Below are 26,117 nucleotides of genomic sequence, written 5' to 3' on the forward strand. Positions count from 1 at the left end.
AGCAAAACTACTCTGCTTGATCTTGTGTGTGTGTTCCCATCTCCATGTGTGTTCCCATCTCCATGTGTGTGTTCCCATCTCCATGGGTGTGTTCCCATCTCCATGGGTGTGTTCCCATCTCTGTGTGTGTGTTCCCATCTCCATGTGTGTGTTCCATCTCCATGGGTGTTGTTCCCATCTTCAGTGTGTTGTGTGTTCCCATTCCTCCATGTGTTTCCCATCTCCATGTGTGTGTTCCCATCTCCATGGGTGTGTTCCCATCTCCATGTGTGTGTTCCCATCTCCATGTGTGTGTTCCCATCTCCATGTGTGTTCCCATCTCTGTGTGTGTGTTCCCATCTCTGTGTGTGTGTTCCCATCTCCATGTGTGTGTTCCCATCTCCATGTGTGTTCCCATCTCCATGTGTGTGTTCCCATTTCCATGAGTGTGTGTTCCCATCTCCATGGGTGTGTTCCCATCTCCATGCCTGCATTCCCATGTCCCTGTCCCCTCCTTCTCCAGCCCCTGCACAGCCGGTGCCTCTCTGGCCGCTCCCCTGCCATGAGCAGAGAGGCTCAGGGGGCTCCTTGGGGTCTCTGCATACAAGATCCCCTTCAGTCAGTGCAGTGGAAGGGCCTCTCCCTCATGTGCATCCGCTGGTGCTGGAGAAGATGTGAGCTGCTCCAAAACCTCTTCCCACACTCCCCACACTCGTAGGGCTTCTCCCCCGTGTGCACACACTGGTGGGTGACGAGCTGAGAACTGTATGTGAAGCTTTTCTTGCATTCCCCACATTTGTAGGGCTGGGGCCCCCGTTCCCCAGACACCTGTACCACCCTGCTATATCCCTGAAGGGCAGCAGCTTGCTCAGTTAATCCCTTTTTACAGCGCCTCAGCCTCTGGGAAGGGAAAGAGAGGCTCCGGGGCTTTTGGGAGCACAGGTGAGCCACAAATATTTTAGGCAAAGACTGTCCCTGCTTCTCAGCCTATGCTGACTTGTCACAGATGGCACAGGTTTAAAGGCTTGGTAGACACTGGTGCTGATGGTTCTATTGGAAAAGATACAGAATGGCCTGTCTTTCAGGACTGGTGGTGACACCCGTGCCCTGTCCCCCTCCAGTGGCATGAGGAGATGATCATCCCTGGAAGAACCCCCTGATTTCCCTCAGAGCCCAGGGCCATTTCCCCTGAATGATCAATAAATCCCTTCTTCCCATCTCCGTGCCTGCATTCCCGTGTCCCTGTCCCCTCCTTCTCCAGCCCCTGCACACCCAGTGCCTCTCTGGCTGCACCCCCACCATGAGCAGAGAGGCTCAGGGGGCTCCTGGGGGTCTCTGCACACGAGATCCCCTTCACCCCCTCCATGTGCATCCTGAGCAGTGCAGGTTGGGGCATCATGGAATGTCCCTGCTGGGGGCTGGGACAGGCAGGGGGCACACGGGGCAGCCCCTGGAGCACCTGGACCTCCCCTGTGCTCTGGGAGGGATGGAAAGGGGATCAAAGGGGCCAGCGGGTGTCAAATGCCCCCAGATCTCAAGGGCCAGGCTCGGGGCTGAAGGGATGGAGAGCAGCCCTGCATCCAAGGCCATGGGGACAGTGGGGGATGAAAAGCAGGATGGGAGCCAGCAGTGGGAGCTCACAGCCCACAACCCCCCGTGTCCTGGGCTCATCCCACAGCGTGGGCAGCAGGGGAGGGGGTTCTGCCCCTCTGCTCCGCTCAGCTGAGACCCCCCTGCAGTGCTGCCTCCAGCTCTGGGCTCCTCTGGCTGTCTGCAACGCACCCGCCCGCAATGGCAATGGCTTGGGGGGATTCCCCTGCCAGCCCTGGCATCTCCTGCAGCTCCATGGGCTCCTCAGCACAGTAGAGACATGCACCTCTTGGGGCACTTCTAGAGGAGGCCACTGTTGGGGAACACAGAGCCGAATGGGAAGAGTTTCAAGCTTGGCGCAAGATCTACAGCCCTGAATGAGACACTTTACACCGGATAAGACACAACCTCACCGAAATGGACTTTTATTTACTGGATTTGACATTGTACCGGACTGGACAGTTTTCTCATTATCCCCAGTTTTCCCCAGTTTGTTGTTATACTGTTATATGGTTGTGTGTACCCCAGTTGTTGTTTTTAAAATCACCCTTCATATTGTCTCCTTCTTCCCCTCACAGTTTTCCCGCCTTTTCCCTGTTTTCCCGCTCCTCTGCCTGCCATTGGTTAGTGTTTGGTGCAGTGCAGAGGTAGCTGTCATTGGCCCATTTCCCTGGTTACACCCAAGCTCCTCCCCTCCTTACCCAATTGTCCAATCACCTTCATCCCTGAGTTGTCAGTCCTATGCTCCTCCCTAGCCCAAACTCCACCCTTAAACCTACCCTATATAAGTTACTGTTTCCCCAATAAAGTTTGGCATTGCTTCACGAGACTCTCTGCTGTGTCCCGGATCCTTCTTGCAGTGCCCGATCCCTTTCCTTTCCCTGCGGGTCGTGGCAGGCCACCAAGGGGATCCCAGGGCTGCAGCGCCTCTGGGATGGAGACAGGCTGAGAGAGTGGGGGCTCTTCAGCCTGCAGAAGAAAAGCCTGTGGGGAGACCTCCTTGGGGCCTTCCAGTACTTCAAGGCAGCTTCTTAGAAACATGTGGGCAAAGGGTTCAGTAGGGCCTGTCACAATAGGACAGGGGGTGAGGGGGTTAAACTGGGAAAAAACTTCTTCATCTCAGACCTGCCGTTTACACCCATGGCATTCAGCACTAAACCAAACCATTCCTGTTCTTTGCTGTTAGTTCTTGATTTTTGCTAGGATTCTGTGATTCATGGCTTGTCTTGGTAGCTTAGGTGGTGCAGTCTTTCTTGGAATAAGCAAGAAGATCAGTGACAAAAGAGAATCTGTCTTTGGGACAAGATTATTCGGTCCTTTTTTGGCAAATATCAGTTCAGTGCTTGCCATCCGTAGCATAAAACCTGCTGTGGAATTTGAGGCCAGGTGTCCAAAGAGGCCTGTCCAATGTGGTTTCAGAGCCAACAGGGGGACCACAGACATGGGGTTTGTTCTCAGACAACTGCAAGAGAAGTGCAGGGAACAGAACAAAGGTCTCCATGGAACCTTTGTTGAGCTCACCAAGGCTTTCGATCCTGTGAGCAGAAAAGGTCAGTGACACATTTTGGAACGTTTAGGTTGTCCCCCCAAGTTCCTTAAAATGATCATCTACTCCATGAGGATCAGCACGGGCGAGTCAGATATGGCAATGCACTCTCTGAGCCCTTTCTAATATCCAGTGGTGTGAAACAAGGCAGCGTTCTTGCACCAACCCTATTCACAATCTTTTTCAGCAGGATGCTCCAAAGGGCCACGGCAGACCTCGATGAAGAAGGTGGGATCTAGATCCCATATCGTACCCATGGAAGCCTTTTCAACCTAAGGTGACTGAAGGCCCACACTAAGACCTTAAACCATCTTGTCTGGGAGCTGCTTTACGCTGACGCCGACGCCCTCGTGGCTCACACAGTGGCAGCTCTGCAGCGTTTAACATCCTGCTGTGCTGAGGCTGCTGAGCTCTTTGGGCTGGGCGTCAGCTTGAAGAAGACACAAGTTCTCTATCAACCTGCACCTCAGGAAGGCTTCCATCACCCCCACATCACCATTGGCCAATCAGAGCTCAAATCAGTCCAGCAGTTTAATTACCTGGGTGGCCTCATCTCCTCGGGCGGTGAGATTGACGGAGAGACAGACAACAGGTTAGCAAAGGCATCGAGAGCTTTCGGAAGGCTCCATCAAAGAGTCTGGGAAAATAAACACCTGAAGAAAAGCACCAAGATCAGTGTTTACAGAGCCATTGTGCTGTCTACTCTCTCATATGGGTCCGAACTGTGGGTCATCCACCGCCACCACCTGCAACTCCTCGAACGCTTCCATCAACGCTGTCTCCGCACAATCCTAAACATCCCCTGGTCAGATGATGTGACCAATACATCTGTTCTAGAACAGGCAGCAGGCACAAGCATTGAGGCCATGTTGCTGAGAACACAGCTGAGCTGGGCAGGGCACGTCTCCAGGATGAAGGACCAACCACCCCCTCCTGAAGGTCCTGCTTTATGGTGAACTTGCCACCGGCTGCTGCAAGAGAGGAGCCCCGAAGAGGAGATACAGGGACTGCCTGATACGACATCTCAGCCTTGGCCATATTGATCAACATAACTGGTCTACTCTGGCCTCCAGTCAGGAGGTCTGGAGATACACCATCTATAACGCTGCTGCTTCCTTTGAGAACGCTCACAGGATCACTCTCGAGGAGAAAAGACAGCGCAGAAAGAATCGTGTCCTGCAGAATACACCACCTAAGGAGTCTTTCTGCTGTGCCTTTTGCAATCAGATATGTCTATCTCGTATTGGCCTCATTAGCCACCAGTGTGCCTGTAATAAATGTGGATAGAGCCTTCCTAAATCTTCGTTTGCGAAGCCCAGCCATGAGGGGGTAGGAAAGGGTTGTGGGGGCACCATGGAGGCTCGAGGGGATCAACATGGGGGCATTTAGGGCTTAGGAGGCATTTAGAGGTCCCGAGTGGGCCCTGGGGACACTTGGGGGGCCCTGAGGTGACAATGGCGGAGCTCAAAGGGGCCGCGGGGCAGGACGGGAGTTTTAGTCAAAGAAACGGCTAAAATGGCGCGGCTCCAAGGCACCGCCCCCAGCCCCGTTCCCGGGCGGTGATTGGCTGAGCGCAGTGACGGGCGGGCGCAGCTGCCAATGGGAGGCGGGAAGCGGGAAGCGGGTGGCGCTGAGGGGAGTGGGGGGGGCAGCGGATTTTGGGGGGATTTGGGGACTTTGGGGAGTTTGGCGCTGAGGGGAGTGGGGGGGGCAGCGGATTTTGGGGGGATTTGGGGACTTTGGGGAGTTTTGGGGGTCCCTCATGACCCCCCACAGCCTCCCGGGACCCCCCTGGCGCCTGTTGGCCGTGAACGTAAAGGAGGAGAAGTCAGATGAGCCCTTCCCCCTGCGGTTTCCTCCCGGGACCCCCAAATCCCGCCGGACCCTCCCCAAACAAGGGCGGGAAGGGAAAGGGGTCCCGGAGGCGCTGCCCGCGCTCGCTGGGGGCACTTCTGTGCTGATGCCCCTTGGTTGTTGTGTCTGCAGGGACTGGAACAGGGATGTTTGTCCCAGGAAAGCGCTGCTCCATCTCCGAACCGCCCCTGCTCCTCTCACACCTTGTTCTCTCTCTTTGCCCAGCAGTCCCTGGGTGGCTCCAGAGCCCTCCGGCTGTGGGTGTGTGACACATTCACATCAGCCCCTGCTCTCCTGGGCTCCTACACACGCCAGCCATGAGCTGCTCCTCCGTGATCTTGCTGTCCGTTCATAAACAGATCTTTGAAAGTGGTGCTGATTTAGAAACTGAACCTCTCAAGGCCCTTCCCCATCTTCGTTGCCTCCTTTGGAAAATCTCTAAGGGCTCAATGTCTTTATTTTATTGTGTCCCCCCAGACTGCCCCAATGGTGCAGGTGAGGCCGCCCCAGGGCAGAGCAGAGTGGGACAATCCCCTCCCTGGCCCGGCCGTGCTGGGCCTGATGCCCCCAGGACAGGGTTGTCCCTCCTGGCTGCCAGGGCACTGCTGGCTCAGGGCCAACTGGCCACCCACCAGGACCCCCGAGGCCCTTTCCTGGCACTGCTCTCCAGCCTCTCATTCCCTGCTCTGTCTGTCCATCCGTGGTTGCCCCATCCTGGGGGCAGAATCCAACACTTCCCCCTGTTGAACTCCCTGTGGTTGGTGATTCCCAGCCCTCTGATCTGTCGAGGTCTCTCTGCAGGGCTTCCCTCTTCCATGAGGCCCCTCAGTGTCCAAATGCTCCCTTTGTTCCATGAGGTTCCCAGGGTCCCTTTGGCTCCTTAAGACTGCAGTGTGACAATGTCCCCTTAATTCCATGAGTTTCTGAAATGTCTCAGGGCTCCTTTGGTTCCAAAAGGCCCTGCCATGTCAAAATGGCCCCTTACTTCCATGAGGTTCTGCAGTGGTCCAGCTTTCCTTTGCTTCCATGAGGCCCTACAGTGTCACAATGGACCCTTGATTCCAAGAGGTTCCAAAATATCTCAGGGTTCCTTTGGTTCCCTGAGGCCCACCAGTGTCACAATGGCTCCTTGGCTCCATGACTTTCCATAGAGTCCCTGAGTTCCTTTGCTTCCATAAGGCCCTGCAGAGTCCCAGTGGCCCCTTGATTCCTTGAGGTTCTGAAATGTCACAATGGTCCCTTGATTCCATGAGGTTCTGAAATGTCACAATGGTCCCTTGATTCCATGAGGTTCTGAAATGTCACAATGGCCCCTTGATTCCATGAGGTTCCACACTGTCCCAAAATTGCTTGGGTTCCATGAGCCCTTGGAGTGTCACAGTGGACCCTGTTTCTCCAGGGGAAGAGGGACAGCACAAGACACACAGACACCAACTCTAAGGAACAAGTGTGTCATTTCTCCATAGTGCAAAAGAGCAAAGAATTACAAAAGGATAAGCTCAGTAATGCACCTCATCGTTCCTACAAAGAGTGCCTGGAGTGATGAGAAAAGATGCATCCTCAGTTCCCCTCATCCGTTCCCCTCAGCCAGGCCCGCACGGCAGCGGGGGAGCCCCGGTCACAGCCAAGGGTTGGAGAACCCCTCCTGGGGAAGGGAAATCCACTCGTAGGGGAGAGCTCCATCTCTGCTGGGAGGGGGTCCAGCTTTCCTGTGCTTGAATAAACAAGCTCACAGAGCTATGTTAATTTGGAAGGTTCATCCAGAGGCCAACTTTGGCTCAGGGGATGTTGTTCAGGCCTCAGTGCTTCAGCTGCAGAGCCTTGTGGAACCAAGGGGCCGTTGTGACACTGTGGGGCCTTGTGGAACCAAAGGGACCCTGTGATACTGTGGAACCTCATGGAGACAAAGGAACCCTGGGACACTGTGGAACCTCATGGAATCGAGGGGCCATTGTGACATTGCAGGGCCTCTTGGAATCAAGGGGCCATTGTGACACTGTGGAACCCAAGGAACCCTGGGAAACTGTGGAACCTCATGGAATCATCAGGGCAATTGGGACACTGTGGAACCTCATGGAACAAAAGGGTTTCCTTGTGACACTGTGGGGCCACATGGAACCAAAGGGACCCTGTACCTGTGTCTGATGGACACTCGAGGCCCATTATCCTGGCTGATTATGGACTCTAATGGGCACCAACACAGGATCAGTTCCCCATGGACATTTCCCACATTCTGAACCACTCTTACCATTGTATAAGTTTGTTATTTTAGCTTCTCTAATGACCTTGGATGTTCAAGTATATCCTCAACAGACAGAAAACTGGATGTATATCCAGATGTGAGACAAAAAACTGCTCAAGCAGAAGTGGGAAGGACTTTTGTCTCCCAACGTGGCTGTGGAAGCTCCGTGGGGAGACTCCCAAATTCCCTGTATGGGAATAAAACAACTCTGGACACAGAGGAACCCCCTGTCCTGGACAGTGCAGTGAGCAATGAATCTGCTGCAGGTAAAGCTGCAACAGAATCAGAACCTCTATAATGAAAAGCATTAAATGGTTTATCTTTTTCTGTTTACAGGACATTGTTTCTGGTATTTTTAATAGAAATATAATAATATTTAATATTTCATGGTTATTTATCCCCGGATTAGCCAGCCATCCTAACAAGACCTTGCAACTCACGATTTTAGAAGAAAGAATTCAGAGTGATGTCCCCTAAGGGCCACTCCCATACAACACACAGAGAGCAAATGCCACCTGACCCTTGGAAGAGAAACTCACCCCGAAAGCTAATGCAGGCTGTGACACTGATAACAAACAGCAGGAACTGCTGGATTTGTTCTGTTTCCCACTCCTTCAAATGAAAGCATTCCAATGATGGGACTTCCAACACCAAACATGGACCACTCCAATGGTCTCCCTCCAACTGGAGTGATGCTCCTTTTGGAAGGAAAAGCAGCCCAACCTCCCATAGATCCACAAATCCTCTTCATGGTCACTCCCCTGGGGTTAAGTGAAAGGAGAGATCTGCCTGCTATCTCGTATGGTGGTTTATATCAATCTCTTCTTAATGCTTGTTTCTTTTGCAGGTTCGGATATAATTGCTTTAATATAATTGCTTTGATACAGTGCACTGTACTACTTTATGCTGTATTATACCCTACTAGTAGGTTTTTAGTCTTTACACTGTGTAGTAAACAATTCTGATTAAGAGTTTTCATCTGTTCACTTGTCTGTTCATTTGTCATAATAAATAATTCATTTTATATAAATACATCTGATCTGCCATCGTTAAAACCTGTGAGACAAAATTATTTAATCACACCTCTGTAATTCCTTAAATTTAAACTGTTGACACAGCCCAAGGCTAAGGCTGGATCCAGCCACACTCGGGCTCCTCTCTGAGAAGGCATTTAGAAAGCAAGGGGATCCTTTCTGTACCTCGTGACTCAACAGCAGGGCTTCTTTAATAACTTTGTCTGAGCCTTCCACTCCCCCCGTGCCAGCCCCGCGCCCACACACACGAACCCTGCAGTCCAGTCGCTCCAGTGGCTCCGTTGTCAGCACTATTGACACGTGGGCTGTTCAGGGCCCTGCTCCTGCTCCAGTTGCTGCACTCACACCCCCCTGCTCACGAGCTCTTGCAGAGAGAATTGGCTCACACAGGAGTTGGAAGTTAAGTTTAATGAGAAGACAGAACAGACTGCACTGGTTGGGGTCCTCCCCTCAACTTCCCTCCAGTCCTGTGTTATCCAAAACTGCTCTTCCCCTGCATCCCATCATGTGTCCTACACTCCAAGGCAACAATCCCCCTAGGCCAAATGGGGATCTGCTCTCAGTGACTGAGGGGTTTCAGACCTGGACAACAGGGCTGATGGCTCTCCCAGGGCAGCCCTGGAAAGAGCTGGGACATGGGGTCCATTTCCCAGAGCCTGGCATTGGGGTTGTCACTTGCCACTGTTCCTCTGTGCTCTCTCTGTTTGGAGATGGATTCTTGGAGAGCTGATGGCCCTGCAGTGATGGAGCAGCCAGGGCAGAGCATTAACTGAGTTACTCCTCCTCCCACTGTTAGTGCCCTGTCTGTGTGTGCAGATGAGCTTCTTATCACTTAACCTGACACAAGCTGACAAGAGCACAAATCTCCTGAGGCATCCGTGTTTGGAGGTCACACACATATGCCCTGCTATTGTTTAACAGATGAGAGCAGATCCTTGGAATTTATGTCCAGAAATGCATCAGGATTAGGGGAAAAGCTTTGTTATTGTACTGGCAATGGATTTGTTCAGTGCCAGTATCACAGCCTTGTTCCTAAGGCTGTAGATGAAGGGATTTAAGAATGGGTACAGGACTGTGTTCAGCAAAGCTACAGTTCTGTTGGTCTTCAAGGAAACATCTGCTGAAGGACACACGTAGAGAGCAATGCAGCTCCCATATGCAATGGATAAGGTGATGAGATGGGAAGAGCAGGTGGTAAAAGCTTTCTTCCTCCCAGAGGCTGCTGGAAGCTGCAGAACACAGCAAAGGATGCACGTGTAAAATGCCAGAGTTAAACAGAAGGAACCCAGCACGACCCACGATAAGAAAACAGAGTCTATTTTCCAAAGCAGGCTGGTGTCAGAGCAGGACAGTTTGAATAAGGGGGAGTTGTCACAAAGGAAATGGGGGATCCTGTTGGAGCCACAGAAGGACAGCTGAGAGAGGAAGAGCAGGCGGTAGCTCAGGAGGGTGAAGCCGATGAGCCAGGCAGCAACAGCCAGGCAGAGGCAGAGCTGAGGCTCCCTGGTGGCAGCGTAGTGCAGGGGGTGGCAGATGGCAACCCAGCGGTCAAAGGCCATGACAACAAGCAGGACAAACTCTGTGCAGCCCAGGGCGAAATAGAAATAGGATTGGGCAAAGCAGCTGCTCAGCGAGATGGTTTTCTTATCAGAACTCAGGATGGCAAACAATTTGATGCTTGTGGAGGATGTAAACCAGAGAACGCCAGGTTGGTAATGAAAAAGTACATGGGGGTTTGCAGGTGGTGATCCACACACACGAGGAAAATGATGGTTGCATTCCCTGTCACTGTTGTCAGGTACATGAGCAGAAGGATCACAGAGAGAAACAGCTGCAGGCTTTGATCAAGCCCTGGGAAACCCTCTAGGATGAACTCAGTAACTGCTGTTTCATTTGCTGCTCCCATGCTGAATTTCAGTTCATCCTGCCGGGACAGGAACATGGCAAAACCAAGTGTGATAATTTCACAGGCTGGACAAAATGTTCTGTCCTTCCCTCTCTGCTCCTTTCATTGCCTGCACTCTTCCTGTACAGCCCAGAGATCGTCCTTCAAGCAATTCTCACACCCTGATTTTTCTGTTTCACATTTCACTCAGAGTCCTCAGAGATTTTGCTGTCTTATTTCTACTTTGCCAAATACTCACAAAGAATTCTTTCACCAGAACAGAGGATTCTGAAGAGGCTGTTGGCTATTTCACCCCATTCCTGGGAAATTCCAGGCTCACTCAGACCTCTGGTAAACATCTGTCACACCTCTGTGCCAAAAGCCTCTCTTCTACTGCACAGATGCTAACCCATGAAATCACACCCACTCTGCACGTTTAAAGCTCTTGCCTCTACTTTTCAGTGTTGGCCTTTTGCACTGGGAATCCCTGAGAATCTGTTGATTCCAAAATAAGCAATATCAAGTATTTTGCAATTCCCTGCTTTCTGCCACAGCTTCTTGCTCTCTGGTTCTTCAGGAAAAGAGAGGGGAGGGCAGAATAGGGACCAAGTATAACTTGACTTTTTAGTACTCTAAATAATGACCAAAATTTATTATGGATCCACACAGTGTGTCACAGAGTCCCACCTCACACCCGTCTGCACAAAAAGGCACTTGTTGCCATACAGTTGCTCGTTGCTATTGCTGTCAAATGTTCCAACCCAAATGCAGAGCAAGAGAACAGTGCCAGGAAGAGATTTGTAACCTCTCCTTTGCCTGCCAGTTTTAGACTGGGAGAACCCAGCCTCCAGAGCCTTCTCTTGTCTCCACTGACTACAGAGGGAGCCTGGAGAAAACAAGTTCCATAAGGGCCTGCAGTGGAGGAGATGAAACTCATTATTCAAGTCTCAAATCTCCGATTAATTAAGTTGTTATGCTTTTAAATGAAAATTCACAGTTCACAGAAAGAAGCATGAGAAAAAATGTGCAATAAAGACTGGCATTTTCCCTTTCATCTTTTGATTTTGTTTTTAGGCAGAGAGGAGCAGAGCACATGGCTCCAAAACCAGGGTGATTTGAAATGCCAGGGGGAGGAGAGGGGATGGTGGGTTTGAAGCAATGAAACAAAGCTGTGTTGATGTGCAGCCAGAGCACTGAAGTCATTAGTCCCTGAGTGGTCCCAGCTCATTGTCCACACAGATGAGAGGAGAGACTGGTCTGAGAGAGCCCATCAGCTTGAAACCAAGGGATTGAATTCAGTCAAGACCCTTAAAAATTAACAAACTCCAAAAGGAGCAACAGTTTTGAGTCACCTTCAAAATCAGCTGTTGGCCTGAACTGTGTGGGACCTGCCCAGGGACACCCTCCAGGGAAGTCCAGGCAGTCCTGGAGATGGGCAGATCCTGCTGTGCCCAGGCCTTTTCTGGGGCATAAATGTGGCGACTGCCGTCCTGGGGGGAGAATCTGACGCTTCAGAGATCCCTGGAGCAGCTTCTGCTGCACAGCTGAGTAAACCTGAATGAATTGGAAGATGCTTACACATGCCAGAGGGGGCGTGCAGGACCACAGGTCAGGTGGATTATAAGAATTAATCAGAACAGTGGTGACCAAAGTCACACCTGATCCAATTGAAGACACTGGTGCAAGGGCCATTGCAAAGGAAACTCTTCCAATCTGAGTTATCCCACAAGTCAAGCAATCTTTTCCTTGAGAGCTCATCAAAAATAGAGAGGAAGAAAAAAAAAGCGAGGAAGAAGGAGAGATATAAAATGTGCTAATACCAACTGAGAAGAACCTCTGAGCAATGTTTCACCACTCAAACTGTTGGTAGAAAATGTGTTTGGGAAATGACTGCACAAAGAACATTCATGAATCTGGGAAGGAAGACTTCTCCAGAGAGTACACAGAAGTCTTCATGTCAGAGGGCTCCACTATTTCCTAAAATCTACATTCAGGGCTTGAGTCAGCTGTTTGCAGAGAGGCCACCAGTGGCTCCAGCATTCTCTGGGGTAGCTGAAGCCCTCAAGTGGGACTGGGAAAAGTGTCCCAGGACCTACGGGAGCTCTTCTGGAGCACGAGCTGGAAGGCCTGAGCTGAGGCAGGTACCTCAGGAGCGGTGCAGGACTGCTGGGTGCACTGGGCAGGGACCAACAGCCCAGGAGCTCCTTGTCCTTCTGGGTGCCAGCTGTGAGGTCACTTCTGTCACAGGAACTGAGTAGCCCCCAGCTGATCTGTGGGAAGGCAAAGAGTCAGAAGTCATGAATGTCATCAGAGAGCTGCTCCCAACATGATGGCAGATTTGGGAAGGTCAAGGGGAACGGGGACAAGGGAGATGGGAGACTTGGCAAGGGAAGGGATCAATAAAACCTTTACCTTGGACTTCTGGAGGGTGGACTTTGGCCTGTTCAGGACACTGAAATGGTTGAGACAGTGTCCTGCAAAACAGTCCTTAATAACAAAGAGGTCCAGGAAGGCTGGACATACTCTAAGAAGGAAATCTTGAAGGCCCAGGAGCAGCCTGTCCATGTGTGCTGCAAGATGAGCCAGCAGGGAAGACGACTGGCCTGGCTGAGCAGGGAACTTTTCTGGGACTGGGGGAATAAAAAGGGTTTATGACCTTTGGAAGAAGGGGCAGGCAGCTCAGGAAGAGTACAAGGATGTTGTTAGGCCATGTAGAGAGAAAATTAGAAAGGTAAAAGGTCAGCTAGAACTCAATCTGGCTACTTCTGTAAAGGGTAATAAAAAGGGTTTATATAATACATCATCAACAAAAGGAGGGCACAGGAAAATCTCCATCCTTTATTGGACATCGGGGGGAACACTGTCACCAAGGATGAGGAAAAGGCCAAGGCATTTAATGCCTTCTTTGCCTCAGTCTTTCACAGAAAGGCCTGTTATCCTCAGGACAACCAGCCCCCTGAGCTGGTAGACAGGGACAGGGAGCAGAATGGACCCTCTGTAATCCAGGAGGAAGCAGCTGGTGATCTGCTGAGCCACTGAGACACTCCCAAGTCTATGGGACCAGAAGGGATTCATCCAAGGGTGCTGAGGGAGCTGGAGGGAGAGCTCAGCAGAAACCCTCCACCATTTACCATCAGTCCTGGCTCACTAGGGAGGACCCGATGAGTGGAGGTGCTCATGTGATGCCCATCCACAAGAAGGGCCAGAAGGAGGATTGAAACAGGAGCCAGGCCTAGAAGAGTTAACTGAGATATCTTGGCCTGCTGAGAAACCCCAATACCTGTTTTGCTGGAAGAACATTTTCGGAGCACTGGTTAATCTCCTGTTCTGTTCTGGTCACTGGACCAAAGGCCTTATTATAGAAAGAATAGGAGTAGTACACACACAGTAATAAATTAGGTAACCCAGATGTTTGAATAAGATCTAGAAGGCCCAGAGCCAGGATTTTGCAAGCTTGAAGAATTCAGGTCACCTGACTGAAGAGGTCAAATTGAGGAAGACATCCATGGCGACCACCAGAGGGATGAAGGCTTGAGGAGAAGCCCCCCACAGTAGAAGACTGGGCATGTCTGGAAAGACTCTGCCCAGAGACCAGCCTACTTATTAATATGTATAATAAATGAGGTAACCCTGTATCTAAAGCGTATAAAATGGTTTAGTTTTGCACTTTGAAGTTGAACAACTTTATCCAGCGTGAGCTGGCTTGCTCCCAACGTTGAATAAACAAATACCTTGCTGCTTAAAGATAAAAGAATGTCTCTGAGCAGTCTTTCGGGCCGATTGTTCGGATTTACTGGTCACGTGCAAACAGGTGAGTGGTCAGTGCCCATCCCTGGCCATGCCCGGCAAGGGATCCCCACAGTCTGTCCCGTTTGCTTCATCCCTCCATTGCCAAGAACTTTTTAGGACAAGGGAACTCTGTGCTCTGGGTTTGGAGGGAGGTCCCAGTGCCACTTTCTGGAGTGGGATTGACAAATGATGGGGTCTTGTGTTCTCTGGGGGGCCAGACTCTGGTGAGACTGGTGTGTGTGCACATGAGACTGGTGTGGGTGTGGGTGGGTGTGACCACCAGTGAACATCAAACCGGAGCACCCACTGCCTAGATGAGACCTGGGAACCATCTCCTGGAGGGATCCACATGGGCTGGGTGTCCCTGTAGCTCTGCATCTCCCCCTGAGGTGGCAGAGCACACCAACTGCCCATCCCTGTGTCCCTTTCTGCACTGGCTGTGCTTTGGTTTGGCCCAGAAACCTGCCGAGGTCCCTTCCAGGATGAGTCCCAGTGCACTGCCCTGCACCGTGGGCCTTCCCCTCCTGATCCAGCATCTGTGGGGCAGCAGAGCTGGGTCAGTGCAGGGACAGGGCTGGCTCTGACAGGGGCCATGAAGCCACTGCCAGGAGGTGACAGCAAGGACAGTTTGCAAAGAACAAATTTAGATAGGGTGCCTTTGTTGGAATCAAGGGGGTCATTGTGACACCAGAGAAAGTCAGGGAATCAATGAGCTGTTGTGACACTTCAGGGTCTCCTGGAACCAAAGGAACCCTGGGACAGTTTGGAACCTCATGGAGTCAAGGGCCTATTGAGACCCTGCAAAGCAGAGGAATTCTGGGAGAGTGTGGAACTTCCTGGAATCAAAGGGCCATTGTGACACTGGAGGGCCTCATGGATCTGAAGGAAAGCTGGGAGACTGCAGAGTCTCCTGGAATCAAGTGACCAGTGTGACACGGGGGACCTCATGGAAGCAAAGAAACCCTGGGACATTTTGGAACTTCATGGAATCAAAGGGCCATTGGGACACTGGGGAACCCCATGGAATTGTGTGGCCATTGTGCCATTGCAGGGCCTCCTGGAATAAAATGAAACCTGGGACACTGGGAAACCACATGGGAGCAAGGGGTGCCTGTGACCCTGCAGGACCTGATGGAACCAAGGGAAGCCTGGGACACTGAGGAAACTCGTGGAACCAAGTGGCCTTTGTGACCCTGCAGGATTGCACGGAATCAACAACCCATTGTGACACTGCAGGGCTTCATGGAACCAAAGGAATCCTTGGACACTGTGGAACCTCATAGAAACAAAGGGCCATTGTGCCACTGGAGAACCTCATGGAATCAAGGGGCCTTTGTGACCCTGCTGGGCCTTGTGGATCCAAAGGAATCTTGGGATGCTGTGGAACCTCCCAGAATCAAGGGGCCGTTTTGACACCGTGGAACCTCATGGAATCAACAGTCCATTGTGACTGTGCAGGGCCCAGGGAAGCAAAGGAATCCTGGGATACTGTGGAATCTGACAGAATCAAGGGACCGTTGTGACCCTGCGGAGTCTCACGGAGATGAAGAAGCCCTGGGAGACTGGAACCTCATGGAATCAAGGGACCGTTGTGGCAGTGCAGGTCCTCATGGAAGCAAGGGCAAATGGGGACCCTGTGAAAACTCATGGCATCAAGGGGCCATTTGGACATGCAGGGCTTCCTAGAAGCAAAGGAAGCCTGGGAGGTTTGGGATGGTCCTGGAATCGAGGGGCCATCGGGACACTGCGGAACCTCCTGAAAGCAGAGGAACCCTGAGACTGTGCAGAACCTGAGGGCAGAAAGGAGCCCTCGGGACACTGCAAAGCCTCGTGGAATCGAGGGGCCACTGCTTCACATCTGGGTCTCATGGAAGCAAAGGAAAGCTGGGACACTGGGGAAACTCCTGGAAGCAGGGAGACCCTGGGACACTGTGGAGCCTCCCGGAATCAAGGGGCCATGGGGACACTGCAGGACCTTGTGGGGCCAAAGGGACTCTGGGCTGCTGCAGAACCTCACGGAGGGGGGAAGCTGCTGTGTGGGGCCCCCCCGACGAGTGGCTGAGGCTGCTGCAGCAGAAGGGGAGTGAAGCCAATTTGCAGAAGTGGAAGCCGTGGGCAACGGCACTGAGCCCCCTTGCCACGGTCAGTTACCATGGCAACCATCCTACGCTCCCGTCGTGTGCTGGGTTAAAAGTAAACCGGAGGGAGAAATGAACCCACGCGAGGGATTACAAGTCAGACTCACAATTTCCTGAGAAGATGACAAGAAATACAATGGTACAGAGAAAACTGGTTCTAACCCACACAAATAGCTGTATAAGCCAGCAGCCTGGGACAAGAAGAGAACAGTGCTGAGCACCACGTGGGCCCCAGGGTGCAAAGGAAAAGGAAAGGAAACGCTGTTGGTGCAGATGATGGTGGCAGTTGTGTTGAGGTAATGATGGCAGTCCTGTGGAGAGTTCCAGTCCCAGTCCTGTTGGAGTTCTGCTCCTCCTCTCGATGCCACGAGTGGTAGCAGAAGTGCCCAAAGCCCAAGAGTAAATGTGCTCAGGTTCAGGTGGGGATGTGCAGCACCTCCCCCAGGGCAGGGAGTTTGACAATGGGCGATTGAACTCTGTGAGTCACGGGGTATTTCTGGAGTGTGTGATGGTCTGGGTGTTGCAGCTGCCTGTTCTGCCAGTCCAAGGCGGCCCATTGGCAGAGATGACCCCTCAGGCTGGGGGTGAAGGTGCTAATGCCTCCCCGGAGGGGAGTTCTGGCAGCAGAGTCCTGGGTGTGAAGGCAAAGGAACACTCCTTGCACAGTTCTTTCATGGCCAGCTTGTAGGCTGAGGTGTCAGGTGGGCCCTGGGCAGCTGCTGCAAAGGATCCATTCTTAGGAGTCCCTCAGAAATGCCCCAGAGGGTGTAAAATACACAGTTTTGGTGGCACCCCCCAGTGATAAACTGGTCCCGGCCCCTGCAACTAGGAGAGATTGCTGGGGTTGGTTACCATGGCAACCATCATACACTCCCATTGCTATGGTCAGTTACCATGGCAACCATCACACATTACCATTGCTCCAGTCAGTAACCATGGCAACCATCCTACTTCCCACTGCTATGGCCAGTTACCATGGCAACCATCCCACATTACCATTGCTCCAGTCAGTTACCATGGCAACCATCACAAATTCTCACTGCTACGTTTGGTTACCATGGTAACTATGATACTTCCCACTGCTACCATGGCAACTCTCATACATTCCCATTCCTACGGTCGGTTACCATGACAACCATCATACATTCCTGTTGCTACAGTCAGATACCATGGCAACCATCGTACATTCCTACCGGTGCAGTCAGTTACCATAGCAACCATCGTATATTCCCATTGCTGCAGTCAGTTACCATGGCAACCATCACACATTTCCATTGCTACAGTCAGTTACCATGGCAACCATCACACATTCCCATTGCAATGGTCGGTTACCATGGCAACCACCACACATTCCCATTGCTACGGTCAGTTATCATGGCAACCATCACCCATTCCCATTGTGATGGTCACTTACCATGGCAACCATCATACAGTCACGTTGCTACAGTCAGTTGCCATGACAACCAGCAAACATCCCCGTTTCTACAGTCAGTTACCATGGGAACCCTCACACATTCCCATTGTCATGGTCAGTTACCATGGCAACCCTCATACATTCCCATTACTACGGTCAGTTACCAAGGCAACCATCACATTTTCCATTGTTACAGTCAGTTACCATGGCAACCATTATATATCCCACTGCTACGGTCAGTTACCATGGCAACCATCATACATTCCCATTGCCATAGTCAGTTACCATGGCAACCATTGTATATTCCCATTGCCATGGTCAGTTACCATGGTAACTATCATACATTCCCATTGTTACGTTCAGTTACCATGGTAACCATCATACTTTCAACTGGTTCAGTCGGTTACCATGGCAACCACCATACAGTCACCTGGCTACAGTCAGTTACCATGGCAACCATCATACACTTGTGTTGCTACGGTCGGTTCCCATGGCAAACAGCAAACATTCTGGTTGCTATGGTCAGTTACCATGGTAACCAGCATACACTGGCATTGCCCATGTCAGTTCTCATGGCAACCATCAGACATTCTCTTCTAGGTTAGGAATTTAAGAGAGTTTGTCTTTCCCCTGCCCCCCAATGTAGGAGAGACGGAGCTGGAGTGGAAAAGGGGGAGATGGGCTCAAAGGCTTTCCTGAAGTCAGAACAGACACATCCCCAGCCTTTCCCTCAGCTACTGACGGGGTCATTTTGTCAGAGGAGGAGACCAGGTTGGTCAGGCAGGACCTGCCTTTCCCAACCCCACACTGGCTGGGCCTGATCCCCCTGCCCCAGGGCTGGAAACACAGTCCAACCATCTGTCATGGACTGATCCAGGCCACACTAGAGAAGGGTGAGGCTCCCGAACACATCCAGTACATCCATGACATCATTGGATGGGGGGACACAGCTGAAGAAGTTTTCAAGAAAGGACAGAAGATCATCCAGATTCTCCTCGAGGCCGCTTTTGCCATCAAGAAGAGCAAAGTCAAGGGACCTGCCCGAGAGATACAGTTCCTAGGGGTGAAATGGCAAATGGACGACGCCAGATACCAACAGACGTCATCAACAAGATTGTAGCCATGGCTTCACCCTCAAACAAGAAAGAGACCCAAGCTTTTCCGGGAGCCACAGGCTTCTGGAGGATGCACATCCCAGAGTACAGTCAGATTGAGAGCCCTCTTTACTTTGTGACCCGTAAAAAGAACAATTTCCAGTGGGGTCCTGAGCAACAACAAGCTTTCAGGCACATCAAGCAAGAGATTGCTCTTGGACCAGTCAGGACGGGACCAGATGTAAAGAATGTACTCTACTCTGCAGCTGGAGATAAAGGTCCCTCCTGGAGCCTCTGGCAAAAGGTGCCTGGCGAGACGCGAGGGCGACCACTGGGTTTCTGGAGCCGAAGCTACAGAGGTTGTGAGGCCAATTCCACCCCTGTGGAAAAGGAAATCTTAGCGGCGTATGAAGGCACACGAGCAGCTTCAGAGGTAACTGGTACCATAGCACAGCTCTTCCTGGCACCCCGGTTACCAGTCTGGAGCTGGATGTTCAAAGGGAAGGTGCCCCCTACGCATCATGCCACCGATGCCACGTGGAGCAAGTGGATGGCTTTGATTACGCAACGTGTCCGAATCGGGAACTCGAATCGCCCTGGCATCTTGGAAATCATAACCAACTGGCCTGAAGGTGGGAACTTCAGTCTGGCAGAAGAAGAAGGAGAACCAGTAAGCCGAGCTGAAGAAGCTCTGCCATTTGATCAGCTGCCAGATGAAGAGACACGCTATGCCCTTTTCACCGATGGCTCCTGCCGTGTTGTAGGGAGGAGCTGGAATTGGAAAGCAGCCGTTTGGAGTCCCACCCGACGAGTGGCGGAAGCCACTGAAGGTAAAGGTGAATCCAGTCAGTTTGTGGAACTCAAAGCAGTCCAATCGGCCCTGGATATCGCAGAGAGAGAAGGATGGCCAAGGCTCTACCTGTACACCGGTTCGTGGGTGAGAGCCAATGCCCTGTGGGGGTGGCTAGACTGGTGGGAAGAGATGAATTGGAAGCGTAGAGGAAAACCCATCTGGGCTGCTGATCCGTGGCAAGACATCGCTGCCAGAGTGAAGAAATTGAACGTGAGAGTCCGCCATGTAGATGCCCACGTGCCCAAGAAACGAGCTAATGAGGAACATGCTAATAACATACAGGCAGACCGAGCTGCACAGGTCAAGGTATCACAAGCAGACCTAGACTGGCAGCAGAAGGGAGAATTGTTCCTAGCTCGATGGGCCCATGATGCTTCAGGTCATCAGGGCCGAGATGCCCCTCATAGATGGGCACGAGACCGAGGGGTGGATTTAGCCATGGGTATCATCTCTCAAGTTATCCGTGACTGTGAAACCTGTGCTGCTATTAAGCAGGCAAAAAGGTTGAAGCCCCTGTGGTATGGTGGACGCTGGGAGAAGTATAAATATGGGGAGGCCTGGCAGGTTGACTATATCATGTTGCCACAGACCGGCCAAGGTAAACGCTGTGTGCTTCCCATGGTGGAAGCAACCACAGGATGGTTGGAAACATATTCGGTACCGCATGCAACAGCCCGAAACACCATTCTAGGTCTGGAGAAGCAGGTCCTGTGGAGACATGGCACTCCAGAGAGGATTGAGTCAGACAACGGGACTCATTTCCAGAACAGCCCATTAGCCACTTGGGCACAGGAGCATGGTATTGAATGGGTCTATCACATTCCATATCATGCACCTGCTGCAGGAAAAGTAGAAAGGTGTAATGGACTGTTGGCGACAACCCTAAAGGCACTAGGTGAGGGAACTTACAAAAATTGGGATAAGAACTTAGCCAAGGCCACCTGGCTAGTCAACACTAGAGGCTCTGTCAACCCAGCTGGTCCTGCCCAAGCACAATCCCTCCACACTGGAGATGGAGACAAAGTTCCAGCCATCCATCTAAAAGGTATGTAATAAACTTAACAAGAGGGATTAAAAACTAAAAAGAAAAAAAAAAAGCATACAAAATAACTATCTTATCGGGTGGCATTAAAACAAATACTACAAACAGCATTTAATACAGTATTAACTAGTGAAAAAGGGATACCAAAAAAGGATCTTAACACAATATTATTGATAACATGATATTGGTTAGTAAAAAGGGGAACTAAGGAAAAATACTATAAACATAAAAGGGGAATTAAAGGAACACTAAAGGGATATTAAAAAGTTTGTTCTCTCAGTTGCTTCCTATCAAAAAACTGTGCTTACCCACACAGACAGGCCAGGGCTGTCAGGATCTGCAGCAGCTGGTTGGTACCCATGCTTAGCGGGCGTCCCCGCGGAGCAACACAGTCTCGGTGGTAGGATGAGTATCGCTCAACTCAGCAGCTCCGACACCCCATTTTTATCAGTTCCACATTACACTACGTAGGGCCAGTACGCAGTATAAGGTGATACCTGAATGGCAGCCAAACACCGCCTGATCATTACCTCATGGCAACAGTCTGCGCATGCCCTACTTGTGGGGCAAGGGGCGAGCGACCCCTGCCCACATAATCTTCCTCCCATCATCATCTTTCTCACCCCTATGTATGACCTCTACCATTGTGTTTCAAGGGTAGATGTATCTATCTTGCAATATGTAGCAAAACCAAGGAAAAACTCAGCTCTGATAATAGGGAATATCAAGTTGACTTGCTAAAAAGCACAATGGACCTTACAATTAGCTTCTGCCATAAGTTACATTGTACCATACTCTAGCTGGTTTCACATCCTAATATGATTCCGTTCTCACGCCTCTATGCTCCATTGATCATCTAATTCAAAAGTACCCCCCTTACACCAGACTTCAGCAAGGCCTTTGACATGGTCTGCTGTGGTCTCTTAGAGCCAGACTGGACTGCAGAAGTGGAAGATGTGGTGGGTGGGAAGTTGGCTGAATGAAGAGTGTCCAAAAAAATCCATGGTACAAAGTCCTCTTGGCAGCAACTTCCTGGTGAAATCCCTCAGTGACCAGCCCTTGAACACCACTGTAGAACATCTTTATTCTCTTTCTGTACAATGGGACCAAATGTATTTTCAAGTCCTTTGTGGATGATGCCAAATTTCAGGGAGCCCTTGAGCAACCTGTCCTGGTTTAAAGACACATATTGGGCAGGGAAATCCAATCAAATAAACTCACTCCCCTTTTATTCCCCACTAATACAGGGAGACAAAAATACAAGGAGGTATAAGGAAAAAATATCAATTTACTGACAAGAAATATAGCAGCAAAAACAACAATACCAACAGAACAGTTCAACAAGAGTAGAGAGAGAAATTGCCTCCTCTCTCCCCCCTGCCCCAACTCCCTTTTGTAAAGACAAAACCAGGGATCAACACGTGCCTCCCTTCCCCCTCTTCCCCCTGAATGAACAAAGAACAAAAAACAAAACCAGGGGAAAGAGGGGGCAAAGCAAAATGTGGAAAACTCTCTGGCCTGAGGTCAGTTGTGCTGCCCAAGAACACGCTGACTCCAGAGGTGTCCCAGCGGGGCAGAGCCGGCGACTCCGGTCCGTGGGGCAGGGGGGAGGCAGCGGCTCTGCTTGATCCCATGGAGTTCTGGGGAGGCACAGGGGGGGCCAGGAGACTCTTCAGTGTCACTGTGGCCCCTTGGTTCCAAGAGGTTCCACAGTGTGGCAATGGTCCCTTCACTCTACAAGGTTACGTCCTCTCACAGGGTCCCCTTGGCTCCAGGAGGCCCCTCAGTGTCACCAAGCCCCCTTGATTTAATGAGCCTGCTCTGTGCCCAAATGGCCCCGTGGGACCACAAGGTTTCACAGTGTGCAGGTTTCCACGAGGTTCTGCAGTGTCCAAGGGTCCCTTTGGCTCCATAATGCCTGGTCACAATGGCCTCTGGATTCCATGGGATTCCTCAGGGTCACAATGGCCTCTGGATTCCATGGGATTCCTCAGTGTCACCATGGCCTCTGGATTCCATGGGATTCCTCAGGGTCACAGTGGCCTCTGGATTCCATGGGATTCCTCAGTGTCACCATGGCCTCTGGATCCCATGGGATTCCTCAGGGTCACAATGGCCTCTGGATTCCATGGGATTCCTCAGTGTCACCATGGCCTCTGGATTCCATGGGATTCCTCAGTGTCACAATGGCCTCTGGATTCCATGGGATTCCTCAGTGTCACAATGGCCTCTGGATTCCATGGGATTCCTCAGGGTCACAATGGCCTCTGGATTCCATGGGATTCCTCAGTGTCACAATGGCCCCTTCGTCCCACAAGATTCCACAGAGTCCTGGTGCTCCTTTGCATCCCTAAGGCCCTGTAGTGTCACAATGGCACCTCGATTCCATGAGATTCCAATTTGTCCATGGGTTCCTTTGGCTCCAGAGGGCCCTGTAGTGCCAAAATGGCCCCTGCATTCCATGAGTTTCCACAGTGTCCTCTGGTGCATAGGGCCTTCAGTGGCACAATGCCTCCTTGATTTGCACAGTGTCCCAGGGTTCCTTTGTTTCCATGGGGCCCTGCAGGGCCACAATGGCCCCTTGATTCCATGTGTGTCATCACAAAGCTGATCCCACCCAGATGAAAGTTTGGGGGAGATTGGGAGGAACTGGGACAAAAAGGATTGGATATTTCGGGAAGGAAAGAGGGGCTTGGCCAACAGATAGGAAGGATTTTGATGAGGTAAAAACAGGTTTAGGTAATTCTGAGGGTGCTGAAAAACTGACTGTGAAAACAGTCCTGATGGACTTTTACTCTCTTTGTAACCTCAAGCCACACCACTACCCAAAGTGCTGCCCCTCCCATTGAAAGGAATCCACTGCTCTAATCCCAACCTCAACTGGACCTTGAAGGCAAACCCAAAAGCCAGAACTCCAAATTCTTATTTGTCCTCTAATGCCCACCCTAATCCCAAACCTGTATTACCAGTATAAAAAGCCAAGCTTTAATCCTAACCCAGCCCAAAAAGCTCTTCCCCTAATCATGAACCAGACACCACCAGGAGAACAACAAAGCTCCCAAAGTTGTGCCTCATCCCCAGCCTGAGCTCTAAACCCCAAGCCCTGACCATTCAGCACCCCCACAGCCCTTGGGAGCAGGGCAAGGACCTGCAGGGCCCAGAGCAGGCCCAGGGGGTTGGCAGAGGAATGGGAGGTGACCTGGATCTGCTCAGCTCTGCAGTGACCCCCAGGAGAAGGGCCTGGGCTCTGGCAGGGATGTCCTGTGGCACAGGGGCTCAGGATCCAAGTTCAGAAGGCCAAGTGCCCATGGCAACAGCCAGAGCTGGTGCAGAGCCATCAGGGAGGGTCTAGAAATGCTGCTGGGAGGGGGTGGGAAAGCAGGAGGGGTGTGTGCAGCCTGCAAGGCCAGAGCAGCAGCAGGGCCAGGGCAGGACAGCCTGCAGGAGAGATGGCCAAGGGCTCTGGCAGGGCTGCAAGGCCCAAAGGCACCCAGGCCTTTGTCCCCTTGCCTCTGGCAGCTGCCTCTGCCACTCAGGCCACCACAAGACACTTTCCTGGCAGGTTCTGCACTTGGTTTCTGCCTCGCCCCTCCCTCAGGAGCCTGGCAGGGGTTGCCCAGTTTTGGGCCTTTGTTGTTCCTCCCCCTCCCATCCCAGTGCCCCCCAAACAGCCCTGAGCCAGCCGGGAGGGACAGGATCTGCTGGGCCAGGGCCTGGGGCTCAGCCCTTGGCCTTTGTGCTCCACAAAACCAAGGCAGGCTTTGCTCAGCATTGCAGGGGCCTGCCCAGAGCCTTTGTCTGCCTGCACTCCTGGCCTCCAAGGAGCTGCTCCAAGGAGTCCCTGGGGAGGCTTTGGCAGTGCCTGCCCTCAGTGGGGCCCAGCAATGCTTCAAGGCACTTGCAGTTTGGCTTCTGACTTCTTCAGCAGCTGCTTCAGTCTTCTCTCAGCACTTGAGGAGAATGCATGCAGCTCCAAACACATTGTGGGACTCATTAAAACACAGAAAAACAAATTCTTTCCCTTCCTTTAATTGTCTTCAAGTCTTCAAGACATCAACAACTAATTGGAGTTGTTTTGTTGTTTAGCTAAGGAGGAAGATTTTAAAGTGGATGTCACGAAAAATATATATTTTTTGATGAAAGGGAATGATTTCCACAGAGCCTTGGGATGCCAGAGGGTCAGGGCCCAAAGGATTTGGATCCAAAGATAAGGGGGCAAAAGACATTAGTAGCATTTAATTATTGATCAGTTAACAATTATCAAGTGATTCAATAGCATTTGCTAATATTTTAGCAGTGACTGAATTAGAGATTCCCAAGAACAACATTCACCCCACAGTCAATTCACACCCACAGCCAGGCAGAGCTGTGTGGACACATCAATAGCTGGGTGTGGAAAGGTGCCTCTCCCAAATTCTCCTTGTTGTCAGGGAAACACTGCCACCAATCCCTTTGTGCTTCCCACCAGACAAGGGTCCCAGCTGGAGGAGGGTTTGGTGAGGGGGATCAGAATTGTCCTGGGCATCAGCGCCGCTCTTTGGAGTGTTGCAAACTGGAGGGTTCCCGAGCTGGGAGAGGCTGCCAGAGGTGTCCCACTGAGAGGGAGGTGCTGGGGAGCTGCCAGGGCCTCCCTCAGCCCCGCTGGGTGGGGGCTCACAAGGGGACTGGCTTTAGTCATCTGGTCCAGTCCAGGGGCTCTTCATTGCTCAGCTGGTTTGGCCAAGGCTTGTCAGGAGCTCCTGAGATCACTGACCAGGCCTGAGGACAATGGGGGGAGGATGCACCACCACAGGGGCTTCTAAGAAAGATGGGCACAAACTTTGTGTAGGGACATTTCTGAGCACTCTCCAAGGGTTTTGCAGATGAAAACATTGTGCTCCTAGTCTGAGATAGTCCCAGGGATTCATTTTACCAAGGCCTGGAGTGGCAGAACATGGGGCAATGGATTTCAACTGACCTAGGGGAGCTTTATACTGGATAAAATGAAGAAATATTTACCAGTGGGGCTGGCAAGAACTGCAACAGGTTCCAAGAGAAGTGGATGTGCTCTGAGCCTCATGATGGGCAGCCAGAAAGGGGATTTGGGGACTGGGCACGACTTGTCCTGGGATGTCTCGGAAGGAACTAAAGCAAGGGGAGGATCCCAGTGGTCACTGGAGGAATAAGCATGAGAAAACAGAGAGCAAAGAGGCTGAAAAAGCTGGTCCTGTTAAACAGGAGGCTGGTCAAGACACGTCCTTGGCTGTGCCCTGCAAGTGATCCCCACAGCCTGTCCCGTTTTCTTACGAACTCCATGGCCAGGAAGTTTCTGTGGGGAGGGACCTCTCTGCTCCTGGCACAGATTGTGGCCCAAGTTCCAGCCCCTGCAGTGGGAGCCACAACTAGTCAGGTCTTGTGTTCTTTGGGGGCCAGACTCTGCCCAGACTGGGGGGTGTGTGTGTTGGAAGCACAAAAGAGTGAAGGAAATGCAAAGCTAAACACACAGTGTAGCCTGACTTTGTCCCTAAGTGGGGGCTGAGAATTGGACCCAACATGTGCAGGGACAGAGGGAGGGGTTTGTCCCCCTGGCCCTGCCCAGAAGGGACACCTTTCAGGAAGGGTTGTGGCCTTGGCTGTGCTGAGGGTTGCCCCGGGCAATGCAGCTTGGGATTGCAGTG

General features: G+C 51.6%; 1 protein-coding gene across 1 annotated transcript; it reads right to left on the reverse strand.

The window, feature by feature from the left end:
• Positions 1 to 9,119: 9,119 nt before the first annotated feature.
• Positions 9,120 to 10,202, reverse strand: LOC108643881 (olfactory receptor 6F1-like). Its single transcript, XM_025896628.2, is given in 2 exon segments — positions 9,120 to 9,944; positions 9,947 to 10,202. Coding segments are annotated over 2 exon segments (975 nt in total). The 5' UTR covers positions 10,188 to 10,202; the 3' UTR covers positions 9,120 to 9,210.
• Between the last annotated feature and the right edge of the window lie 15,915 nt (positions 10,203 to 26,117).

This window comes from Manacus vitellinus, unplaced genomic scaffold, assembly GCF_001715985.3.
Source record: "Manacus vitellinus isolate BGI_N305 unplaced genomic scaffold, ASM171598v3 ctg7180002437911_pilon, whole genome shotgun sequence".
Lineage (NCBI taxonomy): Eukaryota > Metazoa > Chordata > Aves > Passeriformes > Pipridae > Manacus > Manacus vitellinus.